We start from the raw sequence: 25459 nt of genomic DNA on the forward strand, positions 1-25459 counted from the left end.
TACAGTGTTTTATTAAAAATCGCAATGATGTAAGAATGAGAATGATAAGATGATAAGAAAGGTCGATAAACGTGTAGAAAAGGGTCAAATGATGACAGATATTGTTAGCATTTTAAACACAAGGACTGTGAGAGTAAGACGACGAGTAAATAAGTTATGCACAAAAGTTCTAGGCTTACCAATGGTGGATAAGAAGCCTCACCAAACAGTCATACTTTGAGGCATAGGTATTTCAGTAATTCTTGTTGGAAGCACTTTATAGGATGATATGGGGGAAGGCTGTTCCACAGCACAACCTCTGAGTATTTCAGACTTGATGCTTTTGTCTCCTCTGCCTAGTTGTTAGTAGAATGACTTCCATTTTTTCCAAATACTTTTTTTTGTGAGGGTAGAGGTGAGTTGAGTGACGTGATTTTATTCGGTCCATGATGAACTTGTTTGCCCTGGCGGTACATGTAGCTCAGTATGCTAGTGTGGGTGTCAAACGCCATGTCCTAAGTCAACCATGCGCCCAGTCTCTGGGGCAAGTGTTTCAGTGTTGAGAAAAAGGCAGGAAAATTGTAACAGAAAGAACAAAAGAAAATACTAAATGTATGACAAAACATGTGTTAGTAAGGTCTTTCATCACCCTACGTAGGACTTCCTAATCCTTAAAAATGAATGCTTTACGATGACCAACCATGGAGTTTGTATTCAAGCTGGATAAAGACAACAATGACAACAACAGCTCTGGTGATGATAATAGAGGCAGTAAGAAATATTTCTCGAGTTTAGCCAGTGTTGCTACAAACTTTTTGCCAATTCCACCATCTGCTTCATCCAACCAAATCACTATGCATGTACGCAAGTTGGTATGTCTGCAACAACAACAAAATAGGAGAAAGGCAGAATGCATGTATGCAAGCAAACAGGTATGCCTGTTTGTCTGCCTGCAACAACAGTGAGTGAAAGAAAGAGACTAGCTGGGTCAGATGTATAGACAGTTAACAAATGTCCAACTTATTCAGAACATTTTCAAAGACAGCCATATACCAAAGAAACAGGGAATGTCTCCCACTTTGTTCTTTTAATTGATCACAATAAACTTCGCTGGAATAAACAAGCTGATACAAATGAATAAGATCACTCCAGGTTAACAATGTTGGTAATGAACTTGATGGTGTTTTTTGAGGTCTCAAGCAGCACTTGCATCTCACTACACTGCAATAAAAGTGAGACCACTTTAGGTCTTTTAAGCCCATCAGATGATCTTTCTTGGTGCTGATGCTCACCCTCACAGCTGAACGTCAAGACCAAACTTGAAGCTGCCTTAACATTCTAGCTGCATCGACCTCAGAAAAAGATTGGAAGATAAATTTTGCAATAAGTGAGAGTCCAAACGCAATCACTTCCAAAGTGTGCAAAAGTTTGTTTCATAAAGTACTTATGAACTATTAACAAAAACAACAGATTTAAAACTTCTTGTCTTCATTCATCCATTCTTTACAGCTTTCACAAAGTAAACAACATATTTATTTCACTAAATGACTGCAAAGTCCCTACTCTTTGCCCAGTGTTGTTATAATTAAAAAAAAAACAGATATTAATATAAAAATTCAACCAATCATCAACACTCATATTTTAAACACAAAGTTCACTGCTATTCACACCATGGACACGTCTGTTTTGCGAAGTACTTGAACATTTTGCAGAAACATTGGTTAACCCCACCAAAATTTTCAATGCCCATATTGAATCTTTCATTTCACATACTCCTTAGGTCAAAAAACACATTTCCAAATTAGTTATGCAACAACATGCATTCAGAATTTACAGCGCCAATTCATCCTAACCACTCTCTCTTGAACCAAGCAAGTACATATCATCATATTCATATCTTCAAAGCTCTCCTGCTCTGGTCTGCTGCAGGTGTACCTCCTTCTGGCACTTTTTTTTTTCATTTTTTAAAAATGTTTTTGTTCATGTGATCTGATTACATGCCATATGTGATAGTCAACTTTCTTTTTTCTTTCATTCTAAAAATATGTTCTTACTCACCCACTCCCCACCCTCCTGCATTTGGTTGTTGATCTTCTTTATCATCAATATTTATATTCTTCTTCTTTGTATCACTTTAAGTGCACTACTTTCCTCCCCTGCTCCATTACCTTATATGTTGTGTGAATCATGTTCCAAAACTCTTCAGACATACAATCATTGCTCAAAGGCAAACATAACTGCTTTATCACTTGGCTTGACTTAAAATACAATGTACAATAATCACTGTAACAAATGAACGCCATAGCAAGATTACTTCTAACTGGGTGCACAAAATAATACTTGTAAACAAATTGTTGTCACATTTACAAATCTACAATAAATTTTTATGATACAATTAAAAACACAAGGCATCTATATGCAATAAATGAGTAAAAAAAGTGACAAGGTAACAAACTGCTGACCAAGAAATCTTTATGAACTCAGTATGATGACAAGAGAAAAGGAAGAATGTCAGGGCTACAAACAAAAGACTCCTTAGATAAAAGAAGTTAATGGGGCAAAGGGAAGCAAATAAAAAAAAATCTAGAAAGCATTCAAAAGACAACTACATGACACATTATTTTTCTTTATTTCGGATTTTGAGAGCGCGATACAAACATAAAAGGAAAGCAACAATTATCACCATAGTTTAAAAACAAGGAACCATACCTTAACAACAAATCAAACAATACATCTTAAAAAAAACTTCTGAGCACCACTCTTCTACATGCAAATGGATTCTTTAAAGTTCCAGAGTGGGGGGGGGGGGGGGGAAATACCAGTACTTTAGCAGAAAGCCTAAATAGTTGATATGATGCAAAAAAGGCTTCCTAACTGACACCAAAGCTTTGTCTTCATATTCTAACAATGATTTTTTTTTCTGTGTAGCCCAGAAAATAGCGGTTTTGGGATGCCATGGTCGAGTTTGATAACAGATAACAGATTTTGATACTTTGATATATAATACATATGGTTCAAATGCATTTTTGTTGAAAAAGAATGTCTTGATATTAAATTAATTTTTCACACTTACCTTCACCAAATTTACATTTAAATGAATTAGAAAAACTATGATGGCATTTTTTTACAGTAATGAAATTTTGTAGACTCCTCACACACAAATAATATCTACAATTACAAGCATTTGCTTGTTGATATCATTTTGGATATAATTTGCTTTTCAAAGAAGAGTTTTCGTTTTGTCAGGTGCAATTTTGGGGGGTTACCACTTCGACCAAACATATCTCCAAGACTTTCAAAGATATCAAAAGTAGCATTTTTCGAAATTTAGATAATAGTTTGTACCTTCCAAAGACACTAAAATCAATTATCTATTATTTTTGGTACTGTCTGAAAGTTATTTGGAACACACAGTACTATCTTTTTTTTTAAATCAAAGATAGTCAAAATTTTAATTGTAACTTAAAAACTTATTTTCAATGGATAGTTATTTTATATTTGATTATTCTGTCACAAAATGTTTTTGAAAATCTTTTAAAAAAATGTTCTGGAGTATATTTTCACCTTAACAGTATTCCAACAGAAAAGGATATTTAAGTGGAAAAAATTACATAAATATAGCAGTCTAATAAACACAGTGCACAAAACAAAGACTAAAGGAAATTAGAGCAAATAAACAAAATAAACACTAAATCAGTCAAGAAAGGTCAAAGGAAAGAGTTCATATAATAATGAAATCTGTGAGCTACATATGAAACTTCACAGAAACTATGTCTTCAAGATGACTAAAAAGTTTAGGCAGCATTTCTACCTTCAAAATTCTTCACAATCTACTGCTTATAACATTACAAGGATCTGAAATAATACGTTCAAGTGCTGACTCTCAACATTCACCTTTTCTCAGATCAATATATTAGTGATGGAAAACACAAGGCAAAATACCTGACAATTTATAGTTGTCTGAAAAATAAAGTGTAGATCACAAGTAACACTACTTTCTTTTTGATGATGACTTTGCTTTCACAGGCTTTTTCCCTCCTGAGAAAAAGTTGGTGATCATCTCTGACATGTCTGGCATGTTTGGTTTGGAGTTAAGTACATTCATTTGTTGTTGCATTTCCTAAAACAGACGAAGAAACCAAATTTTTAACGATTAATACACAACAAAAATAAGCAAAATTATTAGAAAGGATAAAAATGTGTGAAAAATGTCCTCACTTTTCTTTCATGCCCTCTATTACACACACATATGCGCATTGACATGCATATGCAGTTTAAAGTTTTCCTAATGGTAAAATATACGAACATATACTAACAACTACCTGACCAGCTCTTAGGGGCCAACACATAAGATATATTAAACAACTATTTTTACTTACCTTTCTTGTCTCTGGGTCTGCAGCATTCATCATTTTGGGCAACACCATTATGAGAAGCAGAGGTAGCACCATTGTCAGCACCTTACATGATAAAAATATTCCTAACAATCAGAGTACATCATTACATTTAAAAATCATTTACTGATGTATACACAAGATCTGTCTGAAAAGTAATTGGACTGGGGTGTGTTGTGAGATATGGGTCAAAAGAGGTTTACACAGATTGTGTTATCATCTAACATAATATCTTGATCAATCATCAAGTCTATAAAGAAATTTCTGTGGCATTTGCTTTTCTCAGTGCATGAGGAGAGGCAAGAGTTGTGGCTGGACAAATCGTGGCTGCTTCACCGCAACAATGCACCAGCTCACAGTGCCCTGAGAATCCTGCAGTTTTTGGCTGAGAAGAGCATCACCTTACTGAAGCAACTTCCCTGTTCACCTGATGTGACTTTTTTCTTTTCCCTAACCCTAATAGGATCATCAAGAGGACCAATTTTGAAGGTGTGGAGGGAGGACCATAAAAATGGAGCTGAGGGGCATACTGTTTTACCTAATGTGAGTGAATAGCATCATCTGTCCTCTATAGGCCTAGAAGCATAAACATCCCTCACATTAGGAAAACAGTATCTTCCACTCATTTCAGTAATTTCAAAAATGTTCCCACCATTAAAATTTAAGTCATATTCTTTCAAAGATTTCTGCTTGTAAACTCTGTACAAAATTAAATACCATTGGATTGAATAGGAAGTCTGTTAATCTCCACTGCTCACGCTGCTGGAAATAGCTTGCCTTTCCTCGTTCTCTGAACTCTAGTGGATACTGCACTGTCTGCAGTTTTGTTGGCTGCAGCAGACTGACTTTGCGTGCCCTTATTTTGCCTTTGGAGGTAATGTCCACCCGCAGATTTTCAAACAGGTAAGTGGGGTTAGCCACCTCTACTAGAAATGACCCTGAAGGCAGACCATCAACTGAAAAGCTTCCATCATTTCTGGAAAGGAAACAAAAAAAAAGATTTCTATGAGAATCTATTAATCTAGCCTGCACAGAGCAACAATAATAATAACAACCATGGTAGAATGGGAAAAAAGAGAAAAAACCTGCAAACAAACAGACAGTTAACTATGATGAAGAAAGCAAAATAGTGATACCATAGCAATTAACAGTCATCCAAATTGAAAAGTTAACCAAAGACATACAAAACATTCTAATAATAATAATAAAACATAAGATTTATATAGCATATGATCATGCTCATGAAGGAGCTATCCCTCAGCATACTCCTTGTACATTTTATGTTTATGCTCTAATTTGAAACATTAACGAATATAAAAAAAAGGAATGAGCTAGAAACTAAGCTATAAAAGAAGCAAACTAACTGAACACAGTAGGTCTGAATTCTGAAGTATTTGACTGCACAACATCCTCTAATACGTAGCACAGATCATCAGCAATCTCTATACGATACTTCGATATACCTTCAATTATAAAAATAAAGTACGGTCAAAACATAGTTTATAGTTTGGGTTTCAGATAGGTCATAGCAATAAAACTAAAAGAACTATGACATTAAATGCAGTGAGATTTTTATCCTTTGTATCCTTTGTATGGAGGAAACTTAAACTGTGTGTGTGTGTGTGATCAAGCCTATGCTTTACTCTTCAAATTTGTTGATGGGAACAAAATCATACTATTAGCATGTTGGCTAGTGTTTCTAATGTTATTTCTTATTAGGGTGATTAGCGGTGCAGTGGCTAAAATAATAATAATATTACTCCAAATACAACTTTTTTCTATCTTGTAATGGTGTAGTGATTTCATGAGCACACTGAAAAGCTTGAATGAGTAAGATTAAGTAAAAATAAAGGAGATGAAAATGAAACATCTTCTGGAGGAAGAAACTTTAAAGACCAATGAGAAAAAGATCTACTATGTATGTACGTTCCATATTTACTGTACTGCTTAACTTTACTTAGCCTTGTCACGTGTGTATGCGCTAATTTACGTTTTATACAATCTTATCGTCCTTTATCAACTTGACTAATTCCAGACCTGACAGATAAATTTTTTTCTAGTCAAAATGCTTTCCTATCTCGCACATTACTACATATGGTCAGCTTTCTGTGTGCAACCTTACCGAATAAATCCTCTGTATTTTCCTCCATCGACCAGTACTCTGGTGTTCGATACCCAATCTTTGTCCTTCGAAGAAGATACATAAATTCTGCCTTCTATTTTGAAGTTTGATTCATCTGATGTGTCTACTATCTCTGTAGTATTACCAAATTGCTGAAGATTAAAGACAAAAAAACACAGGACAAAGTGAAAAAACTGCTGCATGACGTTCTCCTCCATATTGAAAACCGACGATGATCGTTCTGACATAACATTAAAAAAGAGATGACTATTTTCATGAGGTTTTCAATACTTTTATGTTAACAAAAACAATTTAAGAAAGTATTTTATAATTTAAGATATTATTTGAGTAATTTTGACTAAGAAATTAGCAAGATAGTTTTGTTAACGTCACAAGGAGCCCTACTTTGTTTATGGTGCATTGACGATGCCGTGTCACGCTGTATGTACTATGTACTGTTTATAAGGGTGACTGGATTTTGTAAATGTTACCTGAAGGATGCAGAAGATAAAAACCTAGTATGTAGTTGTTTTGGCAAATATTTGACTTTATCATCATGGGATAAAATTACAATATATTTGTTTGTAAGCAAGTTATCCACGTGCATTTGATATTTTCTGGAGCGAACAACATATGTTCCCTCCACAAGACAGATAACACAATTAGTATTATAAACTGCATTTTCTTCACTAATTCACCTTGTAATAAAATAAGTATACGTCGTACTATATGTGAAGATTTTTCGACAGCCGAGAAAAAGAAGCGGGAAAAAAATGACAAGTCCAGTCAGACTTTTAGCTCTGTTACACACTGCTGAAACAGAGACACAAATGAAAACAAAAATCCTTAGTGCATTTTCATCGGCCTCTCAAGTAATCCATCAGTTGTCACGATTTCATCCAAAATACTAAAATTGGAAGAATCAACCCTCAATTTGCACTTCGTTTGAAACATGCATCTCATCAAACATTGACCTGAGAGAACAAAAGGTTAAAAGTGACGTCATGTGCTTTCTTCGCAGTGTTTACAGTCAAGCGGCCCAGAGATGTTTTACCCTGGTGTTGCAGTTTTCACGTTATTATACACAGAGAAAGTAGATGTTAGAAGGCATGCATCTCGTGAAATGGCCTATTTGCTCTCTTTTTCAGATTTAACATTCTAATGAAACCAAATCATTGGGGGGGGGGGGGGGAGCAGCCAACATACTGGGCTTAAATATTTTGAATAGATGTTCTTCTTATATTCAGGACAAGGTAGTGCAATGGCATTTGCTGGAATGTTAAAAATGTGACTTGGCTGTTGGGATCTTAACACTAGATCATACAGAGATTGTAAATGTATGGATTCTGGTTTAGATAATCAAACAGATTGAGCAAAATGCTTTTTATTAAGCTGTCCTTTAATCATAGTCAATACAATAGATGTTCTGATATGCTTAAGTAAAATAAATCAACAGATCTTTTGATTTATTAGAGGCCAAAAGCCTAAACAAAAATCACTAAATAAGTTTGATGAATAGAAGATGGCAATTATACTGTTTATTTATAGAGAACCTTCCTCCACTAAAGGTGATCACAGATTGCTTTTCACAATGATGCAAGTGGGCATATACAAGGAATATACATAATGATACTGTTTATTTATTAAGAACCTTTCTCCACCAAAGGTGGGAACAAGCTGCTGTATATAAAGATGCAAATAGACATACACAAAGAAGCACTAGCACACACTACATGGGCATCAAATGCACATTATTTTTAACACTCACACATACACCTATGAACTCATACACAAGGTGGAAGAAAATTACCTTGAGAAAACCAAAGACAGCTGGCCCTGTAAACAGGTGAGACATCCAGCAAAAGGTGTGTCGGAACCAGGATTTAAACCCATGACTCGCAATTCTCAATATTCAAGGTGACGAAACTTGGACAATGCTTTAGCCATTGAGTTACTCCTCCCAGATAAGTCATAGCATCTTCAGAATCACATGCAAAAAAAAGTTGTCTTTTTGTGATTTTTGCAGGTATCAGATCTTCACTTAGATACTTTCTTGAGAAACTTGAACTAGAAAGCCAACAATCATCATGGAAAGCACAACGGAGAATGTCAGTGGTCTGGGGAGTAGAAGGCAATGTTGTCATATAAACCAAAATCTGTTACCTGTCAAGGGTTTTTACTTCATATTACTTGCAGGTAAACATCTACAAATATTGGTATTGACTATGCCAAAGTGTTTTGGCTCCTTGTGTATGCTTTGCAGAAGTAATTGCTAGCTTTCTTTCGTGCAACCCATTATTCCTACATACATACTCTGATATAAACAGGCTGCTTTGCTGGAGATTTGCAATGGTTAATGTGATGTCAAAATAAACCTCAGTTTGTTTTCTATCAAACAGACGATTAATTTTAGTTTGAGTTGCAGAAAAGATCACATTTTTGCCTATCATAATATGTAATATGTTTTAATTATAAGCAATAAAACTTGCCATTTTGTGCAAAATAGGTTTTTAAATAAAAGAATCTGATTTCCTTTTCTTGATGGTTATGAATCAGTCTGTTTTATTAATGTTGCAGCTGTGGGATCACTTCTCCCATTTTTCACAATATACGTGAAGCAGTTGGGTCTAACACCCAGTGAGGCAGGAGTTCTTTATGGTGTGATGCCCTTTGTTGGATTTTTCGTCAGACCTGTCATTGGCTTGTTCACTGACAAATGGCAGAAGCATAAGCTTGCCCTGATTCTCGCATCAATCTTAACTGCAGTTTTCTATTTGCTGATCTTAGCCATTCCATCCAGGAGAGTCCCTCCAGCTGTAGCCACAACAAAGCTAGAGTGTAACATCCAGGACTCTTATTTTCGTTCATGTCTAACATCATCTGCATCCAATGAGAGTAACAACTGTCCTGTCAGTCTTTTGACTTTTGCTGATCGCGTACTAAGTAATACAACCAGGGATGGAATTGGATCCTTGCTGGAATGTGAAGTTAAATGCATGCTGGGAAACAGTATAAATGAAAAGACATTTGAGATGTGTTTCACAAATAGCTCAGAGGAGTTCATCAAATCTTGCACTGGGACACGCATTGGAGATCTGCCTGTAACATTTGGCCTTGCAAACCTGTCACACATTCTAACTGTGGATATTGAAAGAGACAGAATTGATGCTGGAGATATTCATTGCAGAGACTATGACTTGAAGGCTCTCATATATCAGAGTCAACATTTTTGGCAGGTTTTCTGCAGTGAGCCTGTTGCTTTGGATTGTCAGATCACATGTAAGAATATTAACGTGTGCATCTCTCACAAAAAGGAATTTGATACAACCTTTTGGTTACTGTTTCTGGTGTACCTGTTTGCAAACATAGTCTTTGCGCCTATCTTTTCACTGGCTGATGCAACTGCCTTTAAAACACTGAAAGATAAAGGGCACAAGTTTGGAAAACAGAGAATGTGGGGCACAGTTGGCTTTGCACTGTTTGCCATCACGTCAACTTTTGTCATGTACTTCATGTCCAGTCAAGGAAATGTGATTGACTACAAAATTCTCTTCTACATCTTTGCAGTGCTTTGTCTTATTGCAGCTGTTATAGCTTTCTACATGGACTTCGAAGACGTGCAATGTGGAAACATCTTCTGGAATACTTTTGACCGTTTTAAAAAAAGGGAAAGTTCTAGCATTTTTGTCTGTGGTTCTGCATTTTGGCATGATAAATGGCACCATAGAAGGATTTCTTTTCTGGTATTTGCTTGATCTTGGAGCTACCCCTTTGATTTTTGGCTTGAGTCTTGTGGTTAACTGCTTATTTGAGGTAATTCTATAATTTGTTACTTCATTTACTTATTTGTTGCTGTGGCTGATAATTTAAGAATGCTAAATCATAGGCAGAGCCTATCGCAGCTAACCAAATAAAATTAAACCTATAAATGCTAATATTAGATATGAAAATATAACCATACAGTATTTATACTGACCATTTATGTGGAATGTTTCATGTGTAAGTTTTTTTTAATCAGTTTTGTTGCCAAGTTTTATTTGTGATTATGATTCATGAAAACTATATATTTAGGTTAAGTTAATGGCCTTGTTTATTCTTATTGCAATAGTTTTCTGTTTCCAAAAGATATTATCTAACTTTAGGAATTTAACTTGCAGTTTTACTTCTAACCATGCAGACATTTGCAGCAACTTTGTTATTATTGCCAGGTCCCAGTGTTTTTAGGATCTGGCCATGTTATTAAGCACCTTGGCCCAGTCTCCTGTCTGTACATCGCCATGGCTGCACTGACAATCCGCCTACTTGGTTATTCACTGCTTATCAATCCATGGTTTGTACTGATAATTGAGCCTCTCCACAGCATCACCTTTGGTCTTATGTGGGCATCTGCAGCAAATTATGCCAACATTCTGGCACCTTCAGGAATGCAGGCCACAGTTCAAGGTCTTGTCGGAGGGATCCACTTTGGAATTGGTGAGATAGATTGGTTAGTTGGATAGTGGGTGGGTAGGTGAGTGGGCTTAAGGTATGCAGTTCTTGTTTCTGCTCACGGTTATGGAGAGTACAGATTTTTATACCTAAAATTGTACTTGGTATTACTGCACAACAGAGTATTTAGTAATTTTGATATGGATTAGTATATTTGCATTTTTTTTTGGAAACTTTCTTCTGTGATGAAAGGAACATTTGTTAGTTGCCTTCTCTTTTTGTCTTTTTTTTTTGGAAAGTATATATTACACAGCCTTTGTTCCAGCTGCTTTTTAATGTTTTTAACAGGAAAAGGAATAGGAGGCTTGATGACTGGTGTTCTTTTCGATCACATTGGAGAAAGATGGACATTTCGGGCATATGCTATTGCCACTCTTGTCTTTCTTAAGGTCTACTTTTTGGTGAATTATTTCCTACTCCAGGCTGAAAAGAAAAGAAAGGCAATGTCGCATGCAAATGAGGACAAAGGTATAGTATGCCATAGCCATTTGGGTTTTGCATACAAAATAAGTATGTTCATTTTAACAGTCTAACGAAATTAAAGACAGCATAAAGAAGAATTGTTTTATTGCATAATTGTTGACAATAAATTATTGCAAAATTTAAAAAAAACTTCTCAGAAGTTGGCTGTCGGGCTCCCCTGTGGGCTGTTTTCCCAACTGAGCTAAAACTGCTAGATAAGTCTTGCACAGATTGTAATAATAGTTGTGGAAGCCACCATTAGCTTCATATCTGTGGCTTCCCTCATATAACTAGTAGAGAATCCCTCATAGTGACTTAGTGCTGAGGATGAAGGATTTCAATTATAAATGGCTTTCATGTGTCGTATAACCAACTTTAGGCTGAGTAGCAGCTGCTTATGAAACAAATTAAATCTATCTTTTTTTTTTTAATATTATTTATTTATCTGCCTGTATTCATGTTTTTCAGGTGTAGGAGTAAATAGTGAGGAAGGCAATCAACATCTTCTCCTGAAACTTTCTCCGGAAACACCTGACGATGGTACAGAAGCTGACATGACCAACAGGGCAGTCAGGGCATGAAGATGTTGATCTGTGATGCTGCTGTTCTTGGTGTGTTTTATTGTAAAAACAGCATTTTAATCACATTCCAGAGAAATTCATTTCTTTCTTTTGTTTTTAGAATGAAGTAATAGGCTTTGTCAAAAATCACTTGACAAAAGGGAAGGACAGGGTTGGACATTAATAAGAAATGATTATACACAGACCAGCTTTATATCTAGTCAGAAATTTGCTGCAAATACTAAAATTACAACAATCATTGAAAGATATGAATAAAACTCAAAATAAAAACCTGTATCTAAAGAAGATAGTGTTCCATCATATGAAACACATAAAGCATGACATGGATGATAGTGTATATTGTTATAACATAGTGATAAGTCGTTCATCTTGCTGCACAAAGTTTGTAACCCATCTGAAAGTGAACATGACACACTCTTACTGTCTAGGACTAACAATAGAGGATAGTTTCAATGGTTTGATGGTGAGGCCTTCCATTTTGTGTCTGTGCATTGTCAAATCAGTCTGCACCACCATTCCAAATAAAAACTTTCTTAGCTATTACTGATTACTGATTGCATACGCATCTTCGTACAATTGTCACTGCAGGTTTATCATGGCTTGGTAAGCTGCTGCACAGAATGACCACAGAGCATACAAGAATAATGCTGGTTTATGCAAACTACTCGTAACTTAAATCAGCGCAAGGTGGAATGCTATTCTGCTATAATGTGTCAAATGAGTGGAGTGGAGAAAATGCCATAATGTTTTCAGTATGATAATACACTTGGAGGTAAGAAGTGAGAACAACCAGAAGGAAACGATAGCATGTACTTTCTTTACTTCTATACATGAGTATTTCTACAAATTTGTCTTTGAAAAACTTGCTGATTTATTCTTTTATGTTCCTGTTTCATGATGTGCATATAGGTGACGAAGAAGGCTGTGCTGAAGACTTCTACAGTACAGTTGCTGGGGATATCACATTGAAGAATTTAGTAGGTTTTTGTTTTGATATATTTTTTTCATTGTTCTTTGCCAAGGGTTAGGGTAACAATTACATATTTGCCCTATTAACTGTATAACTCATTGTGTCTCTAGATAGTTTTCCCATACCACCCTCATCATTGGCATTTGATTGTCGTGGCCAAGTTTATTGCAGTAGTAATGTGTGAGAAATAATTATGCTGGGCTAGGATGTTCTCAGAAAGTTTTGTGTGATTTTTTATACTTTTATTTTATAAACCACTCTGAAACCAGAATGACAGTCAACAATAGCTTATATCTAGAGTTGTTTATTGGTACCAAACTTTATTGCAGCACTTTTGATTTCATGCTGAGGTATGCTTTAATGACATGTTATTTCCGGATTGTGTGAAAAATATAAAAAAAGCCTTTTTAAACAAGCCAGTCAAATTGTGGTGGTTGTGCTGTCTTATGTATATGCTGTTTGTGACTATGCCTTACAATGAAGATGTATTTGCTGAATAGCTTTCCTTTTCTAAAATCTAATTATTGTTGTCGTTTTCAAAAGTGCAGTGAATTATTTTGCTTTTTTTATTGATGATTTGCCAAAAAACTTCAGTAGAGTTTGTAAAACATTTTACGAATTATTCCAGTCTCTTTGTTTTCGTGGGCATTTTGACATTTAAAATTTATATTTAGAGTTTAGTTTTTAAACTATACGTTTTAAAAGATGTGCTATGTAAGTGTTCACTGATAATATGTTAACAGCAGCAGCATAACATTCCATGTCATTTTTATTGAATGCAACAATTATGATAGTTGAAATAATTTATTTGCTTTCTCTATCACTTGTGTCAATCCGCAAATAATTCTATAAAGTAATTTTTCCAGCTTTAACTTCAGCTTTTGTCTCACTTAACCATTTACAGCCATTACCAACAGGATGTAGTTGTCATCATAAGTGACTGGCATCTACACTGTACTATTGCGTGCCTGAAACTGATAATCTGTCAAGACTCAAGTTCATTAAATAATCGGGATGTAAAATTACAGTATTGCTATGATGGATTTTGCTGTCAATATATTTTTCTTTTGTGAATGATATTAACATGAGAGGGATTTGCATATTACTATATGTCTATTTTATTTTATTTTCTTCTGAAAGTCATAATTATCTTTATAGCTGGTACTATGACTTCATCAAGCCATGGAGTTTTGGGGGTACAGTCCTGAATTAGGAGTAAACATGTATTTGCCATTTTGACATTCATGTACACGGTTTCTGGTGAAAACAAATTTTAAGATTTTTAAATATTGAAATTTATTTACAGAAGTATAGATTGTGAACTTGCATTTACTGTGTGTCTGCTTCTGAAGTGTCTTCCTTCCGCATACATTTAGCATCATGCTGGGTGAGGAAATGTGTAATATGAATTGTGTGTGTGTGCATAATAAAAAATTTTTTGCTTTACTCATTTTGAGTTGTACATGATGAAGTAATTATGATGTGAATATACCTTCTGACAAGAGGTGTAATCGTATGCCAAGAAGTGACATGTTAAAGACATCTAACTTAGTGCAGTCGGTTTCAAAATCTGCTCCAGTTTCAAGTAAGGACAGACCAAGACAGATTGCTTTTATCATTCTCACTGATAACATTTTTTTTTTTGCACTAAAGAGTATTTTGTTATCAGCATCTGTGAAGAAACACATCATCCAAATGCAGTTGAGAGAAATACTGTCATAAGCTAGTACATTAACAGTCATTAGTAAAATGAAGCACTCCTTCACTAAATCATCTTTACCTGATTGACAGTAAATCTAGAGATTCTGGGCTTCTTTGCACCTGACCTGCTTTGAAAACAGTGATAATTGTGTTATTGCTTAAACAAGAAAAACGCTACAATGGAATATGGGCTGAACAGCTGGATTGACTACACTGTAATTGGAGTTTATTTCGTTTTCGTTGTCACTGTGGGCCTTGTGGTAAGTACTGGCGGTGCCATTGTGTGCTCACTGTTTGTCTGTTTTAGTTCCCATCACAATAAGTGAGTTTATTATTTTTGGAAGCATACTTCTTGATGTTAAAAAATAAAGAAGCAGAAGGAAGTCCTCACTTTGTTGCAGTAAATATATTTCATCACAGAAGATGTCTACATCATGGGTAAAACAAATGAAGGGGTCATTGAATTAGAAATAAACTCACAGGAGTTCTGTTTTGAGTCCTTTGCCTTAAGTGGTCGTAAAAAACGAAACAGGTGACAGTTTCGTTCAAGAATGTTTTGGCCCAGTTTCTGAGTTGCCTGTTCCTCTTACCAGCTGTGGAGGAATCTCCGAAAGCACCTCATCTGAAAGGCTTCAGTCTTTTTCTGAAGGTGACCAGTCCAGCTCTGCAGGATAATGAGGATTATCAAACTTGCAAAGATTTGGTTTGGTATGGAGGCTGTCTGCTGTACACGTGCCTTTGTATGTTGTTTTCTGCCATTGTTGCTGTTATCTAATCACATAAAGTCCTGAGCTGACCAAGATATTTGAAATACCAGCTTTATACCTCCAATTTGTCCTTGTGTACAATGCTGGCGGAGTAGTAACAGCAGTTGTTGAAACAGTGGAGGTGACGATTGAGAAAGCTGCTGCAAATAGCTGGATACAGTTGTTGAAGTCAGCACAGTATAGTCAACCTATAGTTCAAATTATCTGACACCTCTGTCGTAAACCTTGACCTAGAAGCTAGGGTGATCGACTTCATTCTGTGTGCACTGCAGACTGAAAGTAAAATGCATTCAAGGTGACGTAGACAAATAGATAATTCACGAATGTAAAAACCTTCCGAAGACGAGGTCAACTATGACATTGGACTAAAACAATGTAATGTATATTTAATATAAAATCGAATATCTTGTTAAAACAATTAATAAATAATTATACATTTGCCGGAGATGACCTCACATTTTATCCATATTTCTTCAGTATGTGTAGTGGCTTCATCACGGACACGTTCCTCGCAATTTAATTCGTGCCTTGACCTTTTTTCTCTCCACCTACCTTGCACATCTATTAGTGGAAAGGATGTCCTTTGTATACACTCATGCATACATATATTTGTAAAGTTACAAAATGCGTGTACATTGTGTGTGAGAGAGAGCTAGATCTTCCCCAGTAGACGTTATCACTTTTAATTTAAAAAAAAAAAGCTTTTTGTGATTGCTGTATGAGAAAGACAGCAAGTTAATGATGGAAGAAAATATTGATGATACTGATTATGTCTGCAGTCAATGCGCAGGAAAAATAGAGAGAGCGTTCAAGGATACTTTTTGGCAGGAAGAACAATGCACTGGATCCCTGTAAGTGATTACAAGCTGAGTTCTGATGTGACCAGAGTTGTCACTGCTGCTGCAGCGTGTGTGTACGTGTGTGTGAGATGAGTGTGTACGTGTGTGTTTGTGTGTGTGAGTGTACGTGTGTGATGTGTGTGTGTATGTGTGTGTGTGATGAGTGTATGTATGTGTGTGAGTTTGTCCCTTTTGTTGTTCTCATGTAGGTATAATACACGATACATTTTCAAAAGTAAATCGAATTAGAACTCAGCACATTAAGCTTTTATCTACTCTATTCTCGCTGTCGTGGTCTGTGTCCTCATCATGGAATCTCACTCAAGATCGGAGCCTCTCTCTTCGCTAGCAACATCGGCAGCGAGCATTTCGTGGGTCTGGCGGGAAGTGGTGCTGCCTCTGGAATCGCCGTGGCCAACTTCGAGCTCGGGGTCAGTTTTCGTTTGTGCGTCCCCGAAGTCAGGGCCGGTGAGTTAACATCCTCCCTGATAGAAAGAATCTAATCACATAAATGTACAATTCAGACATCATGATTATAAAATGCATCACAGTGGTGTGTTTGTGTGTCTGTGTGCAGGCAGTTTTGCTTCTTTTGCTGCTGGGATGGGTTTTTCTACCTATTTATCTTAAGGCGCAGGTAAAGTAAATTGCTTTAAAAAAAACTTCAAAGTAGAAATTTAACTTAATTTTTTTTTTTAATTCCTCTCCTTCGATAAATTCTGAATAAAGATTTTGAGGCTGGAAATGAGAATTGATTTTTGCAATTTTTTTCATTATATTTGTATATTTCATTATATTTGTATATTTATAATTTTGTGATGTATTGTACGGCGTAAAAGAATAACAGGTGTGCATCCGTTTCGAATTTTTATATAATGTCTACGAAAATGTTCTGCGTCAGAAAACGCTCTGAGTGTGTTGTATCCAGTGTTTACTATCCCTAGTATCTCGGCCGCAGGTTGGAGGTTACAGAATGAGATTATCTCAGCTCTGTGCTCTTGCTCTCTACGTCCTGACAAAAATATCAGTAAGTATACTTTTTATTTCACACTCCCTCTTTATTCTTTCTTCTATCCTTCGTGCGGGTCACTTTCATCTCCATCTCCTTTCTCTTGCTTCATTGTGTATTTAGTCACACCTCTGTCCTTCCATTGACTGATCAATGATTACCCCATATCAGATCCTGTCTCACCGACAAAAAAACAACAAACAAACAAACAACAAACAAACAAACAACAACAAACATAAAAACAGATTTACAGGTGGTCAGAGAGCATCAAGAATTAAACAAAGTTGTTTTGTCTGATCCACCTGCACAGGTAGCGTGCACGCACATTGTGAGGTAAAAAGTGAAGGTAAAAGTTGTCCTAACCTTCTCGATCTCTGGGTTAAAGTTCTCGGAGCCAGCTTTTGTGAGGTGGCTCCCATCCCTCTCCCTTGCTGCCTTATCTCCGCCAATCCTGTATCGAGTTAGGTTATTCTATTCCGACGGCTGAGTCTGGAATGTCATTGTTCCACACGAGAATCGAACCGTACCCTCAGGGTTGGGATACAGTATTCTAATCAATCCGCACTTTGAGAACCCAATTGTTATGATTGACAGGTTGACGTATACGCGGGAGGATTTCATACAACAGGCCACAGGCTGACATTTACTGTCGATGATTCCTCTGCTCATCGTCACTGCCCTCTACACACTGCAGGTGAGAGGTCTTGGGCAAAAAAGAAAACTTGCAACAGGAGTTACTTTCCCACCACCCTCCCCATGGGCACGACTTTCTTTGTCCTATTGAGGTGAACGACTTGCCGATAACTAGAGAACTGAACAACTTGTTACTCCGTTTTTATAAAGCATCTTTAGAACAGTAACAAACAGGATTTTTTCTTTTTATTTAAGTTATGGTTTTGATTCTGTTTATATTTATATTTTGTTTGTATATGTACAATGTGTGTGCGTGTTTAATACACATCAAAGTTTTTTTATGAGTTTTCATAATTTTTTCACTAGCTTGTTCGATCAAAAAGTGTACATCTGGAACTTCCTAATTATTCCTGGGGTATGCGTTAGGGTTAGAATGGGTTATTATGGGTTAGTGTCTAGTTTTGAGGCTGATGACAACATTTACAGATAGTATGCGTCACTTAACCATCTCCTTTGCTCGGCCAACCATTCCGCTTAATGTTCACCTCATCGAATATGCTAAAATGCGGCATTAGTGGGAAAACACGAAGCTAACCAGGAACTTGCACCTATTTGCTCGTGAAAGTATCAAATGGGTTACACTGGGTGTAAGAAGCAGAGAACAATTTGTATTATAATTCATAGAATCCTACGATAACTACGATGTCATTCTCTTGCAGGTGGCTTGGCGGCTGTAGTGTTCACTGATACATTCCAAACAGTTGTCATGCTTGGTGGAGCTGTGTTCCTTGCTTCCATGGGTAAGTTGATCTGTCTGGGAATTTTATTAATCCTTCTCAGAAAGCTTTAAAAACAAAGTGCTATCTTGTCCTCCTGTGTCTCTTCCTAGCGTACGCAAAGGTTGGTGGTCTGGAAGCTCTGTACTTCAAGTATATGGAGGCGGTTCCTTCTGTGCTCGCTAACGCTACGACTAGCAACAGCACGTGCGGCAAGCCTCGCCATGACGCTTTTCACCTCTTCCGTGACCCCTTGAACTCTGATCTCCCATGGCCCGGGGTCCTGGCAAGAGCCACTCTGGCCTCACTTTGGTACTGGTGTTCCGACCAGGTAAGTCGACGTGATAAAGAACATGAAGGATTTTCTTTTGGTAGGAAATGGGTTGCTAAATGCTCACCTAAATGCAGAAATGTTTTCATAATAATGAAATTAACATAATTAATTAAAGGTACTGATTTCTAGAATATGAGCAAAAAATATTTTGCGAGGTATGAGCTTTTGAGCAGAGCAGTTCTCTTTAGGGTTTTGCAAAAGAAGTCAAGAATTAGTTTACTGATTTGGCAAAACCCTATCAGCATGTGCTCGAAGATCTCAAATAAGTTATGGCCGTTATTGACGTCAGGTTAGTATGAAGCTTTGCTGTTCTCAAAACCAAACAAAAAATTAAACACAGATTCACAAATTAGTTCTGTAAAATACTAATATGAGAGCGCTGTCGCGTGTCACGATTTGGGCCTTTCTGTCAGCGCCGGGGGACGCTCCTGTTCAGTAAGGCAGCTCACAGCAGACGACGGTTGACGGCTGTTTTTTGTACAGTGTGCAGGGGAAAGGTCAAGGCCTTCACCCTCTGACCGTAGCCGTGTCTTACGTCACGCTCTTGCTACGACACGTGACGTCGGCTTGAGTGCTGTGTGCTGCGGTGGAGCTCTGGGGTGCACTGGTCGGGCCCTCCTTCCCTGTCCAAGGTTTTGGCGTGAAAAGCGTTCACGCGCGCTTGGCATGGGGCTGGGTGTCGTGGGCGCTGACGATTGGTCACAGCCCTGGGCGACAGGAAGTGACCCCAGAGAGCAGCGTCCCTCGTTGGCAGTTCTGACCTGGGCTCGATGGAGAGAGGAGCGTGTTGTGCCTGAAAGGACGGCGGGAGCCAGGCCCATTTGGGCAGTGTAGGCTGCGCCGTGTTACCCAGGTCGTGAGTTTCCCTTGGAAAGTGTCCGCGGATTCCCACGGGAGAGTTTCTGCCGTTTCCCGTTGTGGAGGGCAGCTGACCGTCGGTACCATCACAAGCCGATTTGGGTTAGTAGAGTATATTTTCTTTGAGTTCTACACGTTTCCAGTCTATGGGGCCCTTAGTTGGGGATTGGAGTGTGAATGGGTTGATCTTTATATGTTATATCTTTATAATGTTTAATGACTATGTTCACGATTGTTTTTTATTTTTTTGTTTGGAGTGTAAGACTTGTGTCGGTTAGAATGGCTTTTTGTATTGGCCGGGTCGCAGCGCATGTGGCGCGCACCCGTGTTTTATTAAATGGATTTGTACGCTTTAGGACCGGCGCTGTAACGGTCACTATGCTGATACGTGTGCTAGAAATGTGCTTAGAACTGTGCAGTTGTGGAAGAGCTGCCTGTTATTGGAGGAACTGTTTTTTTTTCCTCTACAGGCTTTATCGTTCTGCATGTTCGTGCATATTTTTCAACGTCTACGTATTTCGCATCTTCATCGTATTCGACAAGACTCTATGTGTTCTTCGTCGTTGACGTCCATCGCACATTGTGTCAACCAGTCCACCCTGTACCAACGGGGGGGGGGGCATCATTCTCACGGCGTTGTGAACACGTGACATCGCTGCGCGGGTGTGCGGCCAGCCTTAGTTGGAGCTAGCCAGGGTTAGGACGGCGAGCAGTGGGTTCACGTGACAACGGCCTACCCACTCTCGTACTGTAACGAGGAGGGAGGGGTGGCACTGAGGAGAGTGAGAAGACTGTGTGTCTGCTGATTATTGAACACTGTGAGCGAATCACTTGACTGGGCTGTATCGCAGTGGTATTTTTTGTAACCTCTTTGCGAGGCAGTCCCCTGTTTTTATATATTCATTTTGACGAGTACTCGTGGGGGTATTTTTTTTTTTTTTTTTTTTTTTTTTGATCGTTTTTTCTGTGTGTGTGTGTGGGTGTATGTGTATGCGTGTTTACTTGTCAGTAAACAGTGTGCTTGTATCGTTTTCTTGTCTTTGTCGTGGTTTTGGTGCGTGCACGGGTTTCGAGGTATTCGTAGACATGCCTCCGGCGCGAGTGTCTGTGCGTGTCTGGCGGCTGTGTGAGGCTGGTGCGCGGCTTCTGGCGAGCTGGGGGTGGATGACGCGACGACTTGTTCGGAGATGCGGTTTATGATTCACCCCACCCTAGTTCATCAGACGGAATGTTGTCTGTGTCTCGTTTCGTACCGTCCTTGTTGTGTTCGTGATTAGCTACGCAGTTGGTGCGCAGTGGTGTGAGTGATCGAGTAGTGCCTTCCGGGCGGTGGAGGGATCTACGCGTCACAACCGCGGTTGTTGCCCTGTAGTACTTGAGTTGGATATTTTTTTTTTTTTTTCCCGCGAGGCGCGTTGCGTGTTTTGTCTTATTGTTAAGACATCATGGTCGACGTAGAGGAGCGGTGGCACTGCGCACGCGCTCGCAGTGGGCGGCGGTGAATGTTCGATTCCAATCGACCCCCCCAACAGTGACGCAGAAGCGATGATCACCTGAGCGTAGAGTGCTACCTCGCTGGATCGGGAGTCCCACGACCAGCTGGAAAGGTACTCGCTAGGTAGGGAGATGGCCTATCAGGTTGAGTTGCAGCGTTGCAGAGAAGACGAAGGAACTAGAGAGAGAGAGAATTCGTCTCGAGGAACACCCCACATGTGGAGATGCCCGCGCCTAGAAGCGCGGCTGAAGGAGGATGCGCCAGGATCCAGAGATGTGGGTAACGTCTGAAAATCACGACAAAGGAGGAGCAGAGACTAGTTTTAGGTTTGAGCGCTGGGCAAACTCAACAAGGATCTCAGCACTGGGCAATCAGAGGGCGTCTGGCTGAGGAAGGCCGCGAGGTGTTTTGCTCAGCGATAGGTGATGCGAGACTACAATAATCTAAAGCGTCTCATGGAGAGGTGTTGCTAACTGCTGAGTCTACGACTAAATGCGAGCGTGCGGCGGAAGGAAGGGACACTTTCCAATATACCGGTAGAATTCGCGTTGTACGATGGCAAGGTGGAGGATTAGCAGCAAGGCAGCATTCGAAGTTAAAAGACTTAATACTGAGGAGAAACTGTTACAGTGTAACAGTGGATCTAGAGTCATCGGAGAGGGACCAAAGATCGTGGATGACGCGGCTGTTTTGGCTAACATTTCAGAGGCGAATGGGCGAGAGAGCATGCGCAACCCACAATCGTCCTCAAAAGACGAGCAGCAGGAAGGCGAGGAGCCCGTTCCCCGAGACCAAAAGCAGAAAAACAAGGCTGTTTCATTGCGGTAAATGGGCCACTAAGGGCGAGTGCGAACTCCCCAAAGTTCGAGACAAAGTCGCCCTGGGGAGTAGATCCTCGGCTCCGGGGGGTGATAGGAGGTGAGGAGTGGAACAGCTGGCAGGTTGTGGGTCTTCTTTTGTATTCGAGCAGTGACCTAATGTAGAGTTATGCAGTGGGACACCGTGCGCGACTAACTTTGTGTCAGGCTGACCTTATTCGACCCAATATTAAGCACAGGAACAGGGTGCCCCTATGCATAACGACAACGCGGTGGGTACCTTGCATACTAGCGGAGTGCGACTATCGGCGAGTCGAGCGGCGTTTCGATCATTGAAGAGTGATTATAGGATCATGCGGACGAAGGAAGGAAAAGATATACGTGCGGTATCAGAGGGACATGACGGAGACGTGCGGCAGGTGAAAACTGCATGCAGATGGAGAACGCAGAACTGAAAAGGCTTCATAAAGCTGGAATTCCATGCCCATTGAGTTAGCTGCTGCAAAGCACAGACGAAAGTTTGCGGCAGCATTAGAAGGGCTCTAAAGACGGCCGCGGACTCGAGCAACAGGGTCGTATCCTTTAACACAGGAGGTCCTTCTCTCTGCCAAGTACACAGGCAGGCAAGGAGTTGTACACAAGCAGGTCGTCGGTCCCATTCGCTAATGGCTGCATAGTTTCGAAAATGGGCACGACACCGACGGGTGACATCGTCGGCCACGATACTGCTAACGGATACTGACTGATTTTTTGGCCGCGTTTCAATACGTGCGGCGTGCTTTGCTAGCGTGCGACAAGCAGCGCGCCCGACACCTCAGGGGGGAGTTCGTGAACTCCCTCGAAGGGAGGCGTTGGATGGAGAGGTTCGTTAGGATTGGTGTTAGGATAGTATCACGGTTTTAGCGGATGATCTGGTTTTTTTTTTTCAATGCCTGTAACTGTTTCGTCTAGGTCTGCTGAAGTTTTCTTTAGATGTCCATAGTGAATTGTGTGAATGTGAGACTGTATGAGGCCTCGCCTCGTGCATTCCAGATTGGTTAGTTATGCACTCGGCTTCGACTTGTTTCTCTAAGGGGGAATTTCTGAGTTTTGAAGTAGTGTGGCTGCTAATGGGGCGATGCAGCTTGGCTATCCTAGGATAAAGCATGCGAGAGAAAATGTAGATGCGATTCGAGCAGGTCTCTCTCCGCCGCTGATACTTTTAGGCCGTTGCCCTTCAACAGTAGAAAGGATGAAGATGTCAGTTATGTAAGGTTTAGCGAAGTTTTTATTTCTCTTGTCGAGTTCTTTAGGGTGTGCTAGCACCAGTGTTCCCGTGTTGTGGGTTTAGTATTGGTGTTTTGAACTGTAATTTTTGACTGTTTGACTGTTTTGCTCCCTCTGTATCTTGACACGCGATGGGTTTAACTCGCTGTTTGTCTTGGGGGATGTGCGAGTGTCACGATTTGGCATTTGTCGCGGCGGGGGAGCTCCTGTTCATAAGGCAGCTAGAACCGAGGTGACGGCTGTTTTGTTTTGTACAGTGCAGGGGAATTCAAGGCTTCATCTTGACCGTCTTAGCGTGTCTCTCTCTTGACTACGAAACGTGACGTCGGTTTGAGTGTGTGCTGGCGTGGAGCTCTGGGGGGCAATGGTGGCCCCTCTCCTTCCAGTTTTGGCGTGAAAGCACGTTCAGAGCGTGTGGATGGTGTGTCTGGGCGCTGAGATTGGTAAGCCTGCGAAAGAAGTGACCCCCAGAGATACGTTCTGCAAGTCTGACTGGTGATGGAGAGAGGAGCGTGTTGTGCTGAAAGGACGGGGAGGGGCCATTGGTCAGTGTAGGCCTGCGCCTGTGTAACCAGGTCGTTTTGTTCCCTTGGAAGTTGTCCGCGTTTCCACGAGAGTTCTGCGTTCCGTTGTGGAGGAGCCTGACGTCCGGGTACCATAAAGCCGATGGGTTAGTAAGTATTTTTTTTTGAGTCTACACGATTCAGTATATGGGGCCTTAGTGGGGTGGAGTGGAATGGGTTATTTTATATTTTATATCTTATATGTTTATAACTAGTCACGATGTTTTTATTTTTTGTTTTGAAGTGTAAGCTTGTGTCGGTTGAATGTGTTTTTATTGGGTCGAGCGCATTGCGCACGTGTTTTTATTAAATATTTGGTCGCTTTAAGACCGGCGCTGTACGGCACATGCATACGTGTGTAGAAAATGTCTTAGAAACTGTGCAGTTGTGGAAGAGTGCATGTTATTTGGAGCTGTTTTTTTTTTCTATAAGCTTTTATCTGTTGCATTCGTCATATTTTTCAAACGTTCGTATTTCGCATCTTATGGTATTCGAACAGACATCTATTGTTCTCGTCGTTGATTCTCGCCATTGTGTAACCAGCACCCTGTACCTCAGTTCTCATGGCGTGGAACACGGTAGTGATCGATCTGCGCGGGTGGCGCACTTAGTGAGCACAGGGTAGGACGGAACAGGGGTCACGTGAACAAGGGGCTACATCGTCGTGGACGCGAGAGGAGGGTGCCCAGTGAGGGAAGAAGACTGTGTTTACTGCTGATAAATGAACACGTGAGCGAACACTTGACTGGCTGTATAGTGGTATTCTTTATTTGTAAATTTTGCCGGAGCAGTCCTGGTTTTTATAGTATTCATTTTGAAGTATCGTGGGGGTATTTTTTTTTTTTTTTTTTTTTTTTTCTTTTTGTGATCCGTTTTCGTGGGTGGGGTGTATGTGTATGCGGTTACGTCAGTAAACATGTGCTTGTTAGTTTTCTTGTCTTTGTCGTGGTTTGTGCCGTGCAGGGTTTCGAAGAAGGTAGTCGTAAACTGCTCCGCGAGTGTGTGCGTGTTGCGTGACGGCGTGCGCGTGCTTCTGGCGAGGCTTGGGGGGGACGCGACAAGCGCTATGGTTGTATACATTCAAAGCTTTTATGTTGTGTCTGGTTGCCTAATATTTAGAATGAAATCATTGTGGCGTCTTAGATGAATGCTAAAATACTAATAATACAAATACGCGTCTCGTTAAGGTTTTGAGAAAAAGAAGAAGAAAATCGGATGAAAGATTTGGGGAGGGGGAGAGAAGGAGGGAGAAAGAGTGAAAATGTAATAAAAGAGCAATATGTAGAAATACGAAATTAATAGTGCTCAAACATAGATAAGCAGGAAAAGGAATGAAAAAATTTTAAATTAAAACCAGTTAAAGATTATGCCTCATGTATCTCGGAATTAAGTCAGCAAACATTT

The 25459-nt window shown here is 39.4% G+C and overlaps 2 protein-coding genes across 2 annotated transcripts; one reads left to right on the forward strand and one right to left on the reverse strand.

The window, feature by feature from the left end:
- Positions 1-1046: 1046 nt before the first annotated feature.
- On the reverse strand, positions 1047-6737 carry LOC112558616 (ER membrane protein complex subunit 7-like). The gene is made up of 4 exons (XM_025229167.1): positions 6496-6737; positions 5091-5349; positions 4359-4439; positions 1047-4099 (listed from the first exon to the last, which is right to left on the reverse strand). Exons 1-4 carry the CDS (start codon positions 6711-6713, stop codon positions 3971-3973), a joined length of 687 nt encoding a protein of 228 aa, XP_025084952.1. The 5' UTR covers positions 6714-6737; the 3' UTR covers positions 1047-3970.
- Positions 6738-6872: 135 nt separating this feature from the next.
- Positions 6873-14442, forward strand: LOC112558613 (major facilitator superfamily domain-containing protein 6-like). The gene is given in 7 exon segments (XM_025229164.1): positions 6873-7013; positions 8522-8691; positions 9073-10139; positions 10141-10308; positions 10704-10968; positions 11272-11451; positions 11914-14442. Coding segments are annotated over 6 exon segments (1902 nt in total). The 5' UTR covers positions 6873-7013; positions 8522-8582; the 3' UTR covers positions 12027-14442.
- Positions 14443-25459: the final 11017 nt, after the last annotated feature.

The sequence above is a fragment of the Pomacea canaliculata genome, linkage group LG3, assembly GCF_003073045.1.
Source record: "Pomacea canaliculata isolate SZHN2017 linkage group LG3, ASM307304v1, whole genome shotgun sequence".
NCBI classification, from domain to species: Eukaryota; Metazoa; Mollusca; class Gastropoda; order Architaenioglossa; family Ampullariidae; genus Pomacea; species Pomacea canaliculata.